The following is a 19,380-nucleotide window of genomic DNA, read 5'->3' as shown; positions in this document are numbered from 1 at the left end:
TTTTTTTTTTTTTTTTTTGGTACTGGGGATCGAACTCAGGTCCTTGCGCTTGCAAGGCAGGTGGCGGAACCACTGGGCTAAATCTCTGGCCCTAGGATGGTGGGCTTTTATAGATACTATATTTTCTCCAGACCTGCTGGAATGTACATCTCCTACGTGTAACTTTAAAACAAAGCAATTAAAAAGCATGCTACAGCACCTACAAGTTTTTTCAGATCCCAGGTCTTCTGGCAGAGCAGACACCAATCACATAGAGGCCAACCCTGTGCTTTGCATAAAGCTTCCTCTACCTCCACCTTCCTCAGCTGAGAGTTTAGGTGGGGTGCCAACTCCCTGGCTTCTCCTCCCACACAAACGCTGTACAACACTGTCCACTTATTCCTCAGCTTCAAATAGCAGAGAAACAGATGGGTTCTTCTACTGGGTCAGCATGGTAGGAAAACTGTCTCCCACGGCTGGGCCAGGGCTGAGGTTAGCAGGACCGGCCTGGAAAGGTGAACACAAGTCCACCATACTGTTTGGCCTGAGCCTCAGTTTCCTCTCTGAACAATGATGATGTCACTACTCCTTGCCTGCACAACACCTAACCCGGGCAGGCTCATGGTCCTGGCACTGGGAAAGCTGAGACAGGAGGATTACAAACTATAAAGTGAGATCCTGCCTCAAGCTCCTCACTTGGAGCCTGTTGTGAGGGGGGCAATCATGTGCTTAGCAGTCCCGCTGGGCTTAAAGGAATCCTGTATCTTTGGAAGCCTCTTAGTGGGCAGAGGAGGAGCTATAGTCACAGTGCTCTGTGATCCTTGCTGAGCATGAATAGGAAAAGACTAAAATAGGGAAGCAGGTGGCTTTGTGGTATGGGTTATACACAGTGACCGACAGGAGCCTCAGAATTGTGAGGAGTGAGATGCCAGAGGAGCTGGAGGCCTGCAAGGAGAAGACAAAATACACTGAAGCCCAAGAGGTGGAGCAGCCCAAGGGGTGAGCCTGGGTTGGCTTGCTCCTCCACCACCAGGTGCTCATAGGACAGAAGTTTTAGCCACATAACCATCTTGTTGTGGACATCTCACCTTCGCTTTACAGGTGAGGAAACTGACTTAGCCAGGGAAATTCCTTGCACAAGCTTCACTTGCCAGCCAGGCGTCGTGATGCACACCTGTAATCCCAGCACCTGGGAGGCTGAGGCAGGAGGATCCCTGTGAGTTCGAGACCAGCCTGGGCTACATAGTGAGACCCTGACCACCACCACCAACAAATCAAGTGGCAATTGCTTGTGTGGAGGAGCCATGACTCAAATGATTTATACATGTCCTTTCAAAAGCAATGCACTGCTTCAAGTCAGAAAACCTAGGTCATCTGTGGGTTCTGCCTTTGAGTTCTGATGTGGCCCAGAGCCTGTCTTTCACTGTGTAGATGATAAGGACCAGATAACGAGAGAAGTGCTTGTGACGTGCTAGTGATAATGCGGTAGTTCGGGAGATCGTGCATGTACGCAGTAAAGTGCTATGAAAGCCTACAGGAAAGATATGTGCATGTCTACCGCTCTCCAAGGTCACACTGCCTATCAGTGGCACAGTAAAGTGCATTGCAATCATTTCTGCTCTGGCACGATGTGAATCCCAGGTCTGCCACTGGAAAATGAACACGCTGGAGAACGTAAGGTAAATTTCATCTTCCACCCAGCTGTGCTGGGGCAGGAAGCCAGTTGCCAAGAGACCAAAGAAAACAGCCAGGGGTGTCTTGGGCGAGATGAGGGTTATGAAGACTTGCTAACGGGCAAGGTTAGAGTTCTTTGCGACTTACTAACAGTGGAAGTGTCCACAAGAAGCATGCGTGGGTCCAAAAGCACCTCTCAGAAAATCCCACGGAGGGTAAGTACTGAGCAACAGCACCACATGGCAGATCACACCAACTGTGTAACCTGGAAACAGCACTGTTTGGTAGAATCCCTGGGGGACACTCACTGTACAACAGTGTCACTCAGCAAGGCCACGGGAGTGAATACTTCACAGCGCCTCTCAGGAGGTACAGTGACGATGGGCTAGGCGATGAGGATTCTCCCAGAAGAGGAGGGTGCACTGGCTGGGTGGTACTCTGTTCCACACGCAGTTATTGCAGGGAGGGGTTTATAAATTCAACAGAGCAGTGTATCATTCGCTGTTTCCTTGTGTGACCAGCAGTCCAAGGACAGCTGACTTAGCATACGGGCAGGAAGGCAGCTCCGCCAGATAATGCCAGCTTGCCCAGTTCCTGGTGTTCCGACTTGTCCAAACATCCTGGTTCTGTCCACTCAGGGTGTACCCTGGACTTGCCAAAAGTCTTGGGAACACAAAAGGAGAATGGCACTAATGCTGTCGTGCTTTTCAGGGATGATATAAAATAAAATATTTCCCAATGTTGTTGTGAGGCTGCACAGATACAGTGGTTTGGCCTTCAGTAGGTGCTGAAGAAATGACAGCTGCCTCCCTCTTTCCTCTGACTGTCCACAGGCTCACCTCTCGCCACTTTAAGGCTTCCTTATGACCTAAGGATGAGTCATGGGAGTTTCCCCAAACACAAATTATATTAAATGATCCCATATCATACATGGGTTTAATGAATTTTTAAGTGTTGTTTGAAAAACAAATTCTTGATTTTCAAAGAAAGCATAGTTTCCTGCTCCTTTGGAGTTGACGTATGTTTTTCAGGTCTCAGGTATTTTTGTAGATTTGGCAAAGTACTAGGCTCCATGCCTTGCAGCCATCATCACCAGAGAAAAAAGGGATCTGGAGGCTTCCTTTGTTGAAGGAGAAGGAGGGCAAGGAGAATTTCTGATCTACAAAGTAGAGTGCCCCATTCCCACAGGCTGCCCGTGTCTCCTGGTCCGGGGTAGTTCAGATCCCAGTCTGGTATGTTGGGACTTTTCCTTACAGGCCATTTCTCAGTCGCTACCTTATTTGATACTCTCAGGATGGGCAAGATGTCAATAACCTCAGGCCCAGCGAGGCCGACTGGCTTGTCAAAGTCCCTTGGCCCGGATTAGAAACCAGAGGGCTGCCCCCCACCCAGGGTCCTGGTGCCTGGGACTTCTCCGGCATATTGTAGTTAGTGCTGAATTCCTTGGTGAAGGGCCTGGGTCCTCATCATCTGTGTTCGGTTCCGTCAAAATCTGTGGCTCCATCCTCTCAGGAACAGCGTATTTCTATTACAGCAGCCACTTCCCAAGGTTCAAGTAAACAGGCATGATGCCACTGTGTCTCAGCTTTGCCGTCAGAGAAGTCAGGATCTGAGCCCCAGCTTCCTCATCTGTCAAGTGAGCATAAAAATCCCCACCTTAGCTGGGCACAGTGGCAAGTGCCTCTGGTCCCATCTATTTGGGAGGCTGAGACAGGAGGATTGCTTGAGCCCAAAAATTTGAGGACACTATGGGCAACACAATTAGATCCTGTATTAATAAAAGGGGGTGGTACAAAGGCTATAGCTCCATGGTAGAACTCTTACGTATATGCACAAGGCCCTGGGTTCTATCCCCGCTACTGAAAAATAACCCCCACCTTGCAGAATGACCAAAATGCTGAAGATAAGCAAGTGAAGGCCCAGGTGCCTGCTAGGGACTCCTCGTTCTAGTTGTCCTCCCCCAAATTTGAGTGACTACACCCATACCGGCACACCTTCCACGCTGCGGGCACTGTTCTAGGTGCTGAGGACCCAGAGAAGAGCAAGACAGGCTTTGTGCCCCTGTGAGCTGACATGGTACACAGGGAGAACGATTTACCAATGAGATCATTTCATCTCCAAAGAACATGAAGCGAGGAGACCATACTCAGTGACCAGATGGGCCAGGGGAGGGCAGGGCAGGAAAGGAAGCCTTCTCTGAGGAGGTGACCTTTGCCCTGAGGTCTCAATGAGGAGAGGCAAGCAGCCACCTGATGAAGTGGGGAGGCCAGGCAGAGCTGTGGAGGTGACAAGGAGGAGACCCTGAGGAGAGTAAATGTCAGGAGAGGTCAGTGGTAAGGAGACTGGGGCCTGAGGTGGAGCTGCTGCACTCTCTGCTGTTTTTTCCACTATTCTGGCTGCTCCTGGAGTCGGGCCCTCTGGGCCACATACACACACCAGGAAGTGCCGGGGAGGTGACAAAGTTTCAGTTCTACACACTGGCTAGAAACTGACCACGGACACAGTTTCTGGAATGGCAAAATGTTCATTGCTAGCTGATGTCAAACTGCTCAGCTTGTGGTCAATTGAAAAACAGCCTACTGGAGGCCTGGGTCTTCAGAGGGAGTTAGGGGACCACACTGGAGAGAAGGCACAGGCCTGGCCAGCCCAGCCTGAGGACTGGGAGCAGGAACAAGCCACTCACAGCAGACATTCAGAGGCCTGGCAGGCCCGCCCGCTCTGCCCACCTACTAAACAGGCTGTTTTTCTCCTTTAGCAATCACATCTCCAGAGGAGAGGATCCGATCCCAATTCCCATGTGATCTCAGGTGTGCTGCTCTCTGGACCTTAGTATTCTTATCTGTAGCATAGGGATGCAAGGGCCTGAATTTGATCCCCTGTACCAAAAAAAAAAAAAAAAAAAAAAAAAAAAAAAAAAAAAAAAGAAAGAAAAAGAAAGAAAGAAAGAAAGAAAGAAACATTTGGGAGGAAGAGGACTGAGGATTACAGGGCTATTCTGGGGCTGCAGTCAACACCCTGTGGCTTGGGTGGGGCCCTGAAGTCAACAGAATAAGCCAAGACCGTCAGGCCTAGCCTCAGCTTCCTGGGGTGACTGATGTTGACCAAGTGACCCAGGAAGTGGAGAAGGAAGTGACAGCAATGGTGGGAGGAGGGTGAGGAAATCCCTAACTCCACGGTCTTAGTCAGACACAGGATTCTGAGGGCAGAGGTCATAACCAGCGATTGAACCTGCTTGTGCTGGGTGCCATGCTGGGTGCCATGCTGGGTAATCCTGACAAACCCGCTCCGTCTTACCTGCTCCTTTGGGTCCCTTTCCCTCGGTTTCAACAAGAGGTGTTTGACATTTCAGCTTCCCTGCTTTGGAGTCGAGTCCAACTTTTGGTCAACCATGTCAGCAAACAGGGCCACTCCCAGCTGCTCCAGCCGTCACCCTGAATCCAGACCACTAGCGAGGACATCCACATGAGAAACTCAGCTCTTCTTGGAAATTACATTCCACCCTCTCGTCTAGTTCTCAGAGTCTCACGTCTTTTTCTTATGTGAGGCAAGTTCTCACTATGCAGTTCAGGTTGGCCTTGAACTCACCGTATAGCCCAGGCTAGCTTCAAACTCGTGGCAATCCTCCTGCCTCAGCCTCCTGAGTGCTGGGATTTTAGGTGTGTGCCACCACATTTTTGCTGGTATTCATTAGTAAGATCTTCCAACTCATTTAGGGAGTAAGGTTTCTCCTTCCAGGTCAGATTTTTATATGCATTTCACTGGCATGTGACAGGATCTGGCTCTAGTGATGGGCTCAGGGAATGACTTAGCATCCCCCGAGGTTCCATGGCTCATATGTGGCCCCAGACCCTCAGTACTTAATGGCTATACTCTGTCACCTTCACTTGAAAGCCTGTGCCCTGCTCAGAGCACCCTGAGGGTCACGTGGCCCAGTCTCTTATGCTGCTACCATGGATACTGGGGATGTGTGACCCTGTCCTCTGCTCTGCTCAGGACCTTCCTGGGCAGAACCAGGCTGTGGGCTCTTTTACCTCAACCTGGGGACCTAGAGGAGACCTCCAATCACCTGTGCCATGCTCCTGCCCATAGAGCCCCTCCTCCTCCAGGCTCGGGGGAACCAGCACTGAAGGAGGCTCTCTTCCCCCAGTAGGGAAGTTCTGGCACATCACTGACCTGCACCTGGACCCCAACTACACGGTATCCCAAGACCCGCAAGAGGTGTGCCCCTCGGCTGGCAACCAGCTGGTGTACAATGCGGGCCCCTGGGGTGACTACCTCTGTGACTCTCCATGGGCCCTCATCAACTCTTCCATCTACGCCATGAAGGAGATCGAGCCGAAGCCAGACTTCATTCTCTGGACGGGGTAAGAGCAGTCATGGTGACGGTCCCCCTTCACTGGGCACCTTCCCCTCTTCCTCTACTTTAGTCCTCCTATCAGCCCCGTTTTAAGGACTTATATAACTTTCCAAGAGATCTTGGCTGATGCCAAAGACTGCCCGCAAACTCCAGGACCTTGCCTCTGAAGACATAGCTCTTACTGAGGTTGGGGATGTAGGTGTGGCCTGTCTGGGCACCTGGAGAAGCCCCTGGGTTTAAACTGGGAATGGATATTAGAGCCACTGGCCCTGGGGTTTAGGGACAATAACTGTCCTGATCAGCTGCTGGCCATCCCTGGGCTGCCCAGTAGCCCTGAAAAGGACTCTTTGATCAGGGCAGTGACTCAATCTCTGCTCCTCCTCCAAGAACACTGCCTAAGGCCTTCACCTTCCCTGGGAACTTGCCTTCCTCACCACTCCAGGTTCCCTGGTCCCTCGTGCACCCTCACCTGGCAGGTCACCCCATCACATGACTAGCCCTGGGGTGGCACCGGGAAACAGATGGTACAGAGGCCAACTTGTGGGTGATGCAGACAGGCCCACTACTCACCATATTCCAGGGAGGAGACAGTGCCCCCTGGGGGACATGGAGGCTTCACAGAGCACTTGACCCTAGGACTTCCTGGAAATGGTGAACTAGGGGGCTGATGAGGAAGGCTGAAGGAGCCTGGACGTGGTGCTTCCTCTGCCAGCATCAGTAGATACTTCTGGAAGGCATGGTGAAATCCATGGTACCCCTAGCTGTCTTACTGTGACATGCAAATGCCCAAGAATGACCCTCAGATATACCCTGTCTTAGTTACTCTTTCATTGCTGGGCCAAAATACCCGACACCCACAAGTTAAAGAAGATGTTTATTTCAGCTCAGTTTGTGGAAATTTTAGTCCATACTTGGCTGGCTCCAAGGCAGGGCGGCAAGTAAAGGGGCATCCAGAGGAGAAACAGCCCATGGCAGTGCAGGCAGGAAGGCAGCAAGCAGCAGCAGCAGCAGCAGCAGCAGCAGCCTCCCTTTCTCCTTTATCCCATCCAAGCTTTAAGCTTATTGGACCCAGGGTGGGCCTTCTCATTATCCACACATAGAACTATGCTAAACCAATTTAGTTGTCACACACCCATAGTCCCAGTATTACACACCCTAGGTTCAGCCACCTCTGGAAAGCCCCACCTATGGGCACATTAGGCTTCGGGGACATCTAGATACAAACCATAACAGACCCTGTGGTTGGCAGGGAGAAGGGAAAGGGCAGGCACTGAGACAAAGTCTAAGGAGGGGTCCGGACAGCCTTGGCTTCCTTGGGCCCAGGAATCAATCTAAAAAAAGGGTGAGCTTTGATTCACCTTGGACACCTGCTCCCTGGAGGGTTTTGCTAAGGAAGCCTCTGATTTCTCTGAAGTGGAGTAGATTACATTGTGAAAGATGTGATCTCTCTGGGAAAGGATTTGGGGAATTCATGATTTTTTCATAGATGCACAGTTTTTCTGGGAAACACCTGGGATTTTGCAGATTTATATGGCATTCGGTGAGATCAATGATCTCTTGGACCCTTTGTAATTCTTTACTTATAAAAAAAAACTGGCATCTCTGAGAGGGCTATAATCCCTTTGAGGAAAATCTGAAGAAACTGGATGTTTTTTATCAGACAGAATTAGAGTCAGGTGCATGCCTATAATCCCAGCCCTCAGGAGGCTGGAGCAGGAGGATCGCTGTGAGTTTGAGGCAAGCCTGGGCTACACAGTGAGTTCAAGTCCAGCCTGAACTACACAGCGAGACCTAGTTTGTCTCCTGTCTTCTTGTTCATGGTCTGTCACCAAGGAGTCATCAGGGCTAAACAGCTCCTCTCTCAGAAATGTGCCCTGGGGCCAGGATGACTACATTCAAATCTTGGCTCCACTTTTTTTTCTAGCTGTGTACAATGAAGTACAATTCCTAACTTTCTTGTGCTTTCCTTAGCAGTCAAAGAAATAGGAATGTCACTCAGTGGTGGAGTACTTGCCTAGTATGCATGAGGCCCTGGGTTTAATCCCTCATATGACAGAAAAAGGAATATTTATTTAGTGCACAGTTCTAAAGATTCCAGGGCACGGTGCTGGCATGTGCTCAGGTCTGGTGAGGGGCTTCTGGCCACAGCCCAACATGACAGGTGGCATCAGAATAGGAGTGCACGTGAGAGAGACATCATCACATGGCAAGGCAGGAAGCGGGAGACCCAGGGCCCAGGTTCACTCTTATGACAGGTTACTCTCTCGGGAATTAGCCAGGGTCCATGACCCCTCCTGAAAGCACAGCCCATAGCTGAGGTGCTTCACTCTGGGTCCCCACTCATGAAGGTCCCTCTGCCTCCCAGCATCACCGCCCTGGGGCCCAGGTACATGAACCCCTGGTGGCTGGGGCCAGGTCCCACCTGCAGGGATCCAGGGGCGCACACATTCATCCAAACCGTAGCAGCTACTCCACAACGCAGGCCAGCGTGAGCTCTCAGTAGCCATGCTAGTCAGGCACTGAGAGTTCCTATTAACCATGTAGCAGTTTACCCCGAGGGCCACTTGGGCTGCGCTTTCATGTACTAACCATCCTGAGTATCGCTCAGGCAGGTGTCATCTCAACTGGTCAATTCTCGTATTGAAAAAATTTTGATAAAATTGTTGTTTTTCTATTTCTGGTTATCCTATCTTGTAAAATTAATAAAATATGCAAATTTTGGTCTACCCTGTATTTAAATAATTGGACTGGCAAGTGGTTAAACTAGTTACGGTCCCTGGACGAGCACCTGGGTAGCAGCTTTCTCATTTGGTCTGGACCAGCAGAAGCCTCAGGATTTAGTTCTTCTGGACTTCTGCCCATCCCTAAACCCCACCTGCTGCCATTCTCCTTCATCTTGCTGAGCACTTTTAGGTTGAGCACAAGAATTCAAGTCACTTGTGTGGGGGACAAAATGGTCCTGGACCTGTCCTAGGGAAGATCTGCACCCTGTACTCCAAAGCCAGCTCCAGTTGCCTCTGAGGGAAATGAGTGGAGTGCAGAAATGGCCTCTAGACCCTGAGCTCCCTGAGGGCTTGCAGATGGAACATGAACTCCAGAGCTTTGTTCCTTAAATGACAACAGTTATACAGAGATAAACACATGTCTGGCCATGATGGGCTTCAACCAAGGGAGCCCCTGCAGAACCTGCCCCATGCTGTTTGATTTCCAGGCTGTAGAATGATGAGCTAAATAAACTCATTTTTTTCTTTATAAAATAAAAATAAAGAATAATATTAATGATAACCTAATGAACAACCTAATAGCTGCTATATATGTGCAGTTTTTCTTCTCTTTTGAAGTTCTTACAAATATTCTACGAGTAGGTACCTATTATTCTCTATTTTAGACCTGAGCTAATAGTGGCTCAGAGAGGTTAACCGGCCCAGGGACCCACAGCTGGCAGGTCTTGGTGTGAACTCTGTCCTGTCTGTCTCCACAGCAGCCTGGCCGTTCCCTTCACAACATCCCATGCCCAGTTCCACAGCTGTCTTCCCCCCTTCCTCTTCTTGTGTCCCTTCCCGAGTTATCTGCCCCCACCTGGCTCCATGGTGTTTTGCAGGGATGACACACCACACGTGCCTGACGAGAAGCTGGGAGAGGCAGTGGTGCTGGGAATCGTGGGACGTCTGACCAACCTCATCAGGGAGGTCTTTCCAGGTGAGTCTTTGCCTTTGGTCCCCCAGGAGGTGCCCGGATCAGAGGCACAGCAGCAGCAGCAGGGAGACTACTGACAGCGAAGGCTGAGGGCCAGGTCCCACCTGCAAGAGATCAGCAAGTTCCTTGGCCTGTGGAAAAACACAGGCTCCCAAATGCCTGGCATTTCACTGACCCTGCTTCTCCTTGTTTTATTTTGTTTTTTCTTTTCTTTTCCTTTTTCCAGTACTGGGGATTGAACTCAGGACCTTGTGCCTGTAAGGCAGGCGCAGTGCCACTGAGCTAAATCCCCAGCCTCTTGATTATGTTTTTAAGTGACCTGTGCCAAATCCAAGGTCCTGGAGTCCAAATCAGGGCTGCAGGCTGCCAGATGGACACCTGAGCAAACTACCCTCATTTCCTCTTTCAGTTTTGGTACAGTTGCTCTTCTAATGGTCTTGGGGATGGGTCCCTAGGGCCCAGATTGAAATAAGAATAATGAAAAGAAATAACAGTAGCATTAAGAGCTCTGTGTGTGTGTGTGTGTATTCAGTGCTCTCTGTGTTGGCACCACTCCTGCTACTATCTCATTTTTTAAAAATTTTATTTTTGAGACAGGGTCTCCCTATGTAGTTCAGGCTGGGCTTGAACTCACCATGTAGCCCGGGCTGACCTTGAGCTTGTATCGATCCTCCTGCCTCAGCCTCCCGAGTGCTGGGATTACAGGAGTGCGCCACCTTGCCAGGTACCACCTCACTTTTTCCTGATGAGGAATGTGAGTGTTGGGGTCAGGTCAACTGGTTAAGGTCACAAAACAAGAGCTGGGGCCTGAGTCCTGAGCTGAGCACTGCTCTTATTCACCACTAGTACTGTCTCTTCCCCTTAATGTAAACCAACTCATGTGAAAAGATGCCTGGATTCTTCCAGATTTTCTAAGCCAAAGCAGCATACCCCACTCAGCCGTGCCTGGTCTTGTTGAAGTTCCTGGAAAAGTCACTACTTAGGGCCAGCAGTAGGTATTATGATTCCTAATGTGCAGCTGGGAAGTATGGCCAGTCCCTTGCCAGGAGGCCTTCAAACTCAGACCTTTTTTTTTTTGAGCCCTTTCTTCTGCTCCACACAGGGCTTTGGAAGTAAAAGTGAAATAATGGATAAGAAATTGCTTTATTAACTATTATTTAACACAAACATAAATTATGAGATTTTGTAGTCTATGCCACCCTGGCACGCTTATAGAATTTCTCGATATTGCTGACTGTAAGATACTTCAATATTTTATGTATGGCTAAGAAAAAAGTGCTGTCACTTCCACAGTGACACCGTGCTTTCTCATGACCATACCAGGAAGACACACCTCACTTTTAGAGATGTTAAAATGAGACCAAACAGGAAGAGATGAAATGAGGTGTTATCTTATTTGAGAATTACAACACAGGTCAAGCAGAACATTTTCTAGTTTATAGATAAAGGACAGAAAGAGAGAGAGAGAGAGAGGAGGAGAAAGACTGCCAGTAGAGATTTTGGGTTGCACATCACGTGTTCTTGTAGCCATGTTCTACCTGCCTTACCCACCAGTCCCTTTGAATGCTGATCCTACCTGTGTAGCATGACAGACTGGCTGGGAATTCAGATATACAAGTACCACCCCCGATCCCTGCTGCCAGAACACCCAACCCTGGTCTCAGTTCTCACTCTGCCACATTCCAGCACCCAACTTCTATTTTCTCTCTGTGAAGAAAACAATGGTACTTGCTCCTGGGTTGTTATGCTGATGAAACAAGGTGATCTATTCACTCATTTAGTCCCTTGACAAATATTTACTGAGCACCTACTATGGGTCTGACGCCAACTGGTAGTTGGGGCCATGGCAGTGGACAGTGCCTTGTGAACAATATCGGACTGTACCTGCACAGAGCTTATGCTTGTAAGGAGCCTGGCACACAGCGGCAGTAAAAACAGGGGTTGGTAGGTGGGGAGTGATTCCCTCCCGTCTTGCCCTAGGGATTCCAGGGGTCAGTGCTTTTTCGGAATGGCTGCTGACATTTCCTTTAGGGAGGTGAGGGTCTTCTGGGCAGTCTCAGTGAAGCACTCTACAGCCTCCTACTTTGGCACAGTCTCAGCATTTCCAGACCTTGTAGGCAGAGCAAAGGGCTCGTTGGAGATATTTCCCAGCTGGGGAGCTGGAGGCTCTGGCCTCCCGTGCTGGTTCAATGTCATCGCTCAAGATGTGCTGAATTCACATGACAGCAAGGCTTGCTCTGAGCACAAGAGAGTTTTTCTTTACTTTCTCTGCAAGAGATTTGTGTTCACTGTCAGATATTAATTGAACACCTTTTATGCACCAGATACAGAGCCTGAAATAAAAGCAGGACTAAGCCTGTTCACAGGAGGAGATGGGTCTGCTGGACTCCCCACATCTCTTGGTCTCATTCCCAGGCCACTTCCTCGGGGAGGCCTCCCCAGGTCCCACTCCTGGCCTCTGTTGCTTCCACAGCAAGTGGCCCTTTCCTTTCTGTGACAGCCCTCATATCTCGAATTACTCAGTACCTATCAGCTCACTGGACTGCAGGTTCTCTGGGACCGGAAGCCTGGTTTCCAGCTCTACACTGGCACACAGTAGATGCTTAATAAAATGTTTTGTTTTTTTTTGTTTTGTTTTGTTTTTGCTACACTAATGAGATGAACTCTTTAGGCCTCCTGGAGTGAATCAGACTCCTTCTGTAATTGTAAGATGGACTTGAAATGAACAAGAACAGGGAACATTAAATTACCAAGTGGAGGATAATGAAAATGAATGACTTAGAGCCTCTCTTTTCTCCTTATCATCTGATGCCCCCTTTCTGAACAGGGAATTTTCTGCTGGGAATGGGGTTAGGGACCACGATCAGGGAACTCACTACTTTTCCTTTCCAGGTCAACAGAGTTCAGCCAGAGTCCATCAATTGTGGTTTCTGCTTATCTTTGTATTTTCCTCATCTGCTTTATCACTTCCGAATTTGCTCAAATGGCTCCTGGCCAGCTGAAAGCGATGAAGTCCACCAAGGGCTCTCAAATATTTTAAACATATGTCTTCTCTTCCTCCCAGATACTAAAGTCTATGCTGCTATGGGAAATCACGACTTTCACCCTAAAAGCCAGTTCCCAGCAATGAGCAACGATATCTACAATCAGGTAGCAGAACTCTGGAGACCCTGGCTTAGTAATGAATCTGTCGCTCTCTTCAAAGAAGGTAAGCTACTATAAGAAGCACTTACTGTACACCAACCAGGGCCTGATCTAATTCAGCTTCACAACAACCCCTTGAAGCAGGAGTTGATTTTAGCCCCATTTAACTGATTAGGAGACTGAGGCCCAAAGAGTCCAAGTCATTTGGCTGAAGTCATACAGCTTAGCAAAGGTAGATTTAAGGGTAGAATCCAGCTTGCTGTATTGGTGCATGCCTGTAATCCCAACTACTTGGGAGGCTGAGGCAGGAGGATTATAAGTTTGTGGCCATCCTGGGTAGTTTGGTGAGACCCTGTTGCAAAATAAAAATTTTTTAAAAGGCTGGAAATATAGCTCGGTGGTACAGCACTTACCTAGCATGTGTGAGGTTCTGGGTTTAATACCCAGTACTAGGGAAAAATCAATAAAGGAGTAGAATCCAGGACAGGCTCCAAAGCCCTATGCTCTTAATCCCACAGTACTAAGGGTGAGGAGCAGTCAGTATCCACTCAGCATTTGCTATGTGCTGGGCACCATCCTCAGCGCGATGCTATTCACAGGAAGCCGGAGAAGGATCTGGAAGCTTCAGCTGATGCTGGTTTGAGGGTGACATTTGGGGCTGGAGGACTGTCTGCTGCACCCTAAGATATTTAGCAGCATCCTTGGTTTCTACCCACTAGATGCCAGGAACACTCCAGTTCTAACAACCTCAAATGTTCCCTGGGGGCAAAGCCTCCTGGCTGAGAACCCCTGGTCCAGAGATACAGCCGACCCAAGGCGTCCCTGGCTCTGCTCTTCCCTTTCCTTACCCTTCTGCTGCCCGACTTCACTGGTCAAAGCCAACTGGAAGCACAACACAGAGCCTGTAGAGTTAGTCTGAATCGACTGGGTCCGAGTGGAGCATGGTTGGCAGTGGATCTCGACAGGCAAACACACTGCTGTTATTCTCATTGTATTAATGAGGACACGGAAGCACAGAGAGGTGAAACAAGTTTCTCGAATTGCACAGCTAATGAGTGAGAGCTAGGATTGAACCCAGGTGCGGCAGCCTGGCTCTGAGCCTTTGGTCTGACCCCTGGATGCCCCTCCTAAGGGGAAGATGGGGAAGGTGGGGGGCAGAGGCCCCCTTCAGGTCCTCCCTGGTTGTGACCCCCTTAGGTGCCTTCTACTCAGAGCCATTGCCAGATCCTAGCAGCCCGGGCCGCATGGTGGTCCTCAACACCAATCTGTACTACAGCAACAACCGGTTGACGGCGGAACTGGCTGACCCCAGCGAGCAGTTCCAGTGGCTAGACGGTGTGCTGACCAACGCGTCCCAAGCTGGGGAGAAGGTGAGCGGTGCTGGGACTCGGGGGTGCTTGTCTGTTTGCTGAGCGGGCAGCCCCTCAAGGACGGGCACGGTGGCTCATGTGCTGAGTCCTCCGAGCTGCCCAGCACGTCCTAGCAGGATGTCACGGCTGGGGTTTGTGAGCACGGTGGCCGAGTGCTCAGTAGGTGGGAAGGGTGTGCGTACTCCGGGAGAGGAAACGCGGGAGGATGTCGCCGAGGAGGTGCATTTGAGCCGTCCACCTGCCTTTGGGGAGACCGGCAGGTTTTGAGAGGTGGAAACAAAGGCCTGGAGGGTACATGTGAGTCCCCTGCATACCTCTTCTCTGTAGGTCTACATAATCGGCCATGTGCCCCCGGGTTTCTTCGAGAAGACTCGGAACAAGGCGTGGTTCCGGGAGGGCTTCAACCAGGAGTACCTGAAGCTGGTCCAGAAGCACCACAAAGTCATAGCAGGACAGTTCTTCGGGCACCAACACACCGATAGCTTTCGGATGTTCTACGATGATAAAGGTACTCACTGGAGGGCGGCTGCCAGCCCACCTGCCTCCTGTGCTCAGCAGCCTCTCTCATTCCTGCTGTCTCTCTCCCAAAAGGTGCACCCATAAGCGTCATGTTCCTTGCCCCTGGGATCACCCCATGGAAAACCACATTGGTTGGAGTGGTCAATGGATCCAACAATCCAGGCATCCGGCTGTTTGAGTATGAACGAGCCACACTGAACCTGCAGGTCAGGAGCCCGGGGTCTGCTGGGGCGGAGGAGGAGGGTAGAGGGACCCAAACCTGTCACTGCCTTCCCTGGTATCACTTAACTCACTGTTACTGACCGCGGAGCCTCAGGAAGGTCGAGACACTCCACTCCACTCTCCTTGATCTCAGGCAAGCCAGGTCAATCCTTCTGGACCACTGCCAGCCTCCTGCCTGCTCTCCCTGCTTCCAGCCCTGTCCTGCTGTAAACTCATCTGCTGTACACTACAGAAGGGGTTAATCTCTCTAAAGCATTGTTTTCACCTTCCTTTTCTTCTGGTCAGTGTTGAGGCTGATACCAAGGATCAGTAGCTAGAGGCCAGCCTGGGCTACGGTGAGAGCCTGTCTTAAAAAACAAAACAAAAAAAAACCCCAACAAAACCATCACTGTCTTTCCAGTGCCCTCAATACAAAGTTGGATCTTCTTGGCCTAGTTTTGGAGGCTTCCCACAGTCTGACCTCAAGCCCATTGCCCATTTCTTCCCACTGGACTAGGTTCTAGCCACTAATTTATGAAGCAACCCCTACAAGCAATCCTTGTGATTGTGGAAATGACCAAGAAATGCTATTCTTTCACATGTTCTACAAAATATGTCAAGCACCTGCCACTTGGCAGACTCTGTCTCAAGTTCAGGAGATAAACGAAGGACCCAAAGTAAGTTCCTGCTCTCCTGGACCTGATAGTCTCACAAGAGAGAGGCAATCAACAAATGAGTAAAATTAACTGTAGACATCTCTAAAGAGAATGGCTAAAGAGAAAAAGAAAACAACGAGGAGACAGAGTGGCGGTGGTTACGGGGTATGTGTGCTGTGTTAAACACGTGCGACAGAAAGTGTCACAGGTGATGCTTGTGTCCCGAGTATGCTGGGTAGAAATGTGGGAAAGGCAGAGGAGAGGCATAAGTTCATACTCAAACAGTCAGAGACCTTGGGGTGGGAATGTGCTGGGTGTTTCCGAAAAGAACAGGAGGCGGAACGGCCACAGTGGCAGGCACAGGGGAGCCTGGGAGGGACGTGACTGGATCTGAAGCCTTGAGGACTCTGGATTTGGAGGGTTTGGGGCAGAAGCATGAAATATTTTGACTATATTTTAATAAAATCACTGTGTCCGCTACACAGAGAGCAGACTGTTGGGGCCCAGGAGCAGAAAGCAGCTGTGAGGTGTCTGTGGCTGTGGTGACAGGATTTGTGAGAAATATCAGCGCCCGGAGGCATTGGAGGCAGAGTAGCTGGGATTCATTGCAGCTCGGTGTGGGCCATGGCAGGTGACGGGAAGAATGGAATGCAGGAGGACCCTAAGGCTTTGGGTCTGAGCCATTGAAAGGATGGGGCTGCTGCTTACTGAGACAGGGTGACTGTGAGGACGCTGGTTGCAGAGGGATAATCAGAGCTGTGCTTTCGGACCTGTTGACTTTGGGATGGCTAACTGGCATCTACACAAAAAGGGCCAGGGATCAAGCAAGCTAGAATTCTGGAACAGGTGAGTATGGACATTTAATCTGGGAGCTGAGAGAGGACATTTAAAGTCAGGGACAGGAGGTCCTAGATTCTAGACAGTAAGTACAGACCAAGAAGTCTGAGGATTTTTCAGAGCGTGGCTGAGCTGCTTCACCTATAAAATGGAAGTGACAGCACAGGTTTTGAGGAGGACTGGAAGAAATAGTGTAATGTGCTCAGTGTGCGTGTTTCTCATCCAGCTATAGCAGGTCCCTTCCCTGTCTCCAGTAACTGCAGACTTAACTGGAAAGTGTTGGACCAATAAACCCTCCAGATTCTAGTCCTGCAGATGCCCCTGGGTCCCTGGGGTCTTGAGTGTGTCCTCAACTCCAGAAACCACAGTTCCTGTCAGCTGGAGCCCCTCTCCTGGTTATTCCCACTCAGTCCATAAAGATTCGCCAAGCATCATTGCCGCGCTAAGCACATGCGCGTCCGACCTTGGTCGGGCAGACAGTACGCAGGCAGTGAGGTCAACATTCTGGGTTCCAGCCCCACCTTTGCCACTGAACACCCAAATGGCCATGGCCAAGTGGACTGACCTCTCTAGGCCTCTGTTTCCTCACTTGTGAAATGGGGGAAATAAGCCTGGGTCCTCGTAGGATCCATTCAGACGATGTCTGCCAAGCACACCTGGTGAGTAGAGAGTGCTCACTAGTGCAGACCAAAAGAACAAGAGGGAGAATGCAAGGAACAGGACTGGGGTGCACCAGACAGCCGCTCACTCCCGGCCCCCTTTGTGCACCTGCTCCAGGACATGAAGACCTACTTCATGGACTTGCGCCAGGCGAATGCACAGAACAACCCACGCTGGGAGCTCGAGTACCAGGTGACTGAGGCCTATGGGGTGCCCAATGCCAGTGTCCACTCCATGCAAGCGGTAGCGACTGGCATCGCGAGTAACCAGGACAAGCTGCAGCGCTACTATGTCTACAACTCTGTGAGCTACGACACGACAGCCTGTGGCAAGACCTGCCGTACAGAATTCTTGTGTGCCATGCAGGAAGTGGACTTCAAAGCCTATTCCACTTGCCTGAACAACGCTGGTGCCAGGCCAGGGCTGGGGGGCCTGCTGGTCCTGCTGGTCATGCTGCTGGGCCTGCGGGCTCTGCTTGAACCCTGACCTTGGGCACGGCTCTTCCCTTGTGGGGCTCATTTTCCTTCTAGTAAAACAGGGTAGTGTCACCCCATCGAGAGCTGATTTTGCCACCATTTCCCTGTGTCAGAGGAAAGTAAGCTGGTATGGGACAGGTGGGATCAGGAAACGAAGCCCCAAAGGCCCCTCTGGAAGCACATTTCTCTTAAGTTTCAGGTTTTATCTGCAAAAATAGTGCACATGGTGCATCTTATTCTGTGCCTTATTCCTTTTAAAATATAAATGTTTAAATCAGCTCACTTTTATTTACTAAATTGTGCTGCTCTCTTTGCTCTGGAGTCACTCTCTTAGTCTGTCCCCAGTTCAAGGCACAGACTACGAGCGCGTGAAATTTGCAAAATCCTGCTGAGGAATCAGAATGTACCTGTTTGCTTCCGTCACAGCTCATATACAAGGGATTGTTACTGGCCAACCAGCCAAATGAGCACTCCACATCAACAAAGCAATGCCTGCAACTGTGTTCTACCTTCGACTCTCTCCTCACACCACCCAGTGGTCCCAAATGACTGGTAGGAGGGCCAAAGGTGAAGGTGCTTAGACACCCAAATGGCACTGCTGAATACCTTAAGGTCAAATGGCTACTTCGTTAGCCCAATCAAATGCTGGAGAGAGCAGATGCCTGGAGTGCGCTTTCAAGCCAGAAAACAGGTGGAGGCCATCAGCTCCCCACATAACCTGTTTTCTTCCACCAAGAAAATCATTTATAGCAGCTAATTCTATAAACAGGAAAAAGGAGAATTCCCAGGTGCAGAAGTATCCTTGACAGTTGCTAGAATGTCCTTGGAGTACTGACGATGGGTTCAACTAGGCACAAGGAGCCAGCCCGTTTTTCTAAGTGCCTGTGGCCTGGCCAGTAGGAAAGCAGGAGACCCAGGCCCCTCAGGAGTGGGACTCACCTCCGGGTGAGCTGAAACTGTTACCAGCTATTGGGGTCCATAAGCTCAAGTCCATTTGCTTGCTGCCGACCAAGCCACAGCTTGACCAGCAGGGGCCATTTATTTCAGTGAAAAGAAAAAAGGGTTTATTGAAAGTTAGCTCCGAGTAGATGGAGGGGCCTCTGTTGCCTCAAATCACCATCTCTCCCCTACAGGTGTGTAAGTGGCTTTTCTAGGGAGGGCCAGAGGGGAGAGGGAATACAACTCCAGGCTTGTTTACTTTTCCTGAAGCCCGACCTCCTGGACCAGCATCTGCATATTCTGTCCACAAGTCTAGGCCAAGAGGTGGGGGCGGCATTTATGGCCCATAAAAGTCTGGAGAAGCCACTTGTCTCTAAAACACACAGTTCTAACTTTTTTAAAATTTCATTTGCTGAACAGGTTACCAGGTAACAGTGTAGCTCGGGTTCTAGCCCACAGCCGTTCTCAGCTTCTTGGACCTCCAGGGGCCTTTACTCGAAGCTTGATAAGCATCAGCTAAGCATCAGCCAAGCGCTGGTGGTGCCTGTAATCCCAGCAGTCTGAGAGGCAAAGGCAGGAGGATCACAAGTTTGATTGAGCCCAGCCCGGGGGCCTTATTGAGTCCTAGTCTCAAAATAAAAATTTAAACTGGGCGTGGTAGCCATGCCTATGATCTCAGCACTCAGGAGGCTGAGGTAGGAGGATAACCGAGAGTTCGAGGCCAGCTGAACTACATAGCGAGACCCTGTCTCCAACCAACTAAACCACATTTAAAAGAGGGCGGTGAGGCTCAGTGGGAAGACCCTGGGTTTAACCCCCAGTACAGTTAAAAAAAAAAAAAAAAAAGTCTGTTAAGCAAGGGGACCGGTCTT

General features: G+C 50.1%; 1 protein-coding gene across 2 annotated transcripts in view; it reads left to right on the top strand.

The window, feature by feature from the left end:
* Smpdl3b (sphingomyelin phosphodiesterase acid like 3B) overlaps positions 1-17,747 on the top strand; it is a 21,189-nt gene extending 3,442 nt beyond the window's left edge. Inside the window, exons 2-8 of one of the 2 annotated variants that reach the window (XM_010632528.2) lie at positions 5,804-6,017; positions 9,612-9,709; positions 12,771-12,914; positions 14,048-14,220; positions 14,548-14,728; positions 14,812-14,945; positions 17,211-17,747. In XM_010632528.2, coding sequence (XP_010630830.1) covers positions 5,804-6,017; positions 9,612-9,709; positions 12,771-12,914; positions 14,048-14,220; positions 14,548-14,728; positions 14,812-14,945; positions 17,211-17,579 — 1,313 coding nt within the window. In that variant the 3' untranslated portion in view covers positions 17,580-17,747. Of the gene's footprint in view, positions 1-5,800; positions 6,018-9,611; positions 9,710-12,770; positions 12,915-14,047; positions 14,221-14,547; positions 14,729-14,811; positions 14,946-17,210 lie in introns of both variants that reach the window. The other variant, XM_019208821.1, reaches the window with a different exon arrangement.
* Positions 17,748-19,380: the final 1,633 nt, after the last annotated feature.

This window comes from Fukomys damarensis, unplaced genomic scaffold, assembly GCF_012274545.1.
Source record: "Fukomys damarensis isolate Sample0158 unplaced genomic scaffold, DMR_v1.0_HiC HiC_scaffold_23, whole genome shotgun sequence".
NCBI lineage: Eukaryota > Metazoa > Chordata > Mammalia > Rodentia > Bathyergidae > Fukomys > Fukomys damarensis.
Note: the sequence above shows the minus strand (reverse complement) of the source record. Positions and strands in the feature narration are given on the sequence as shown.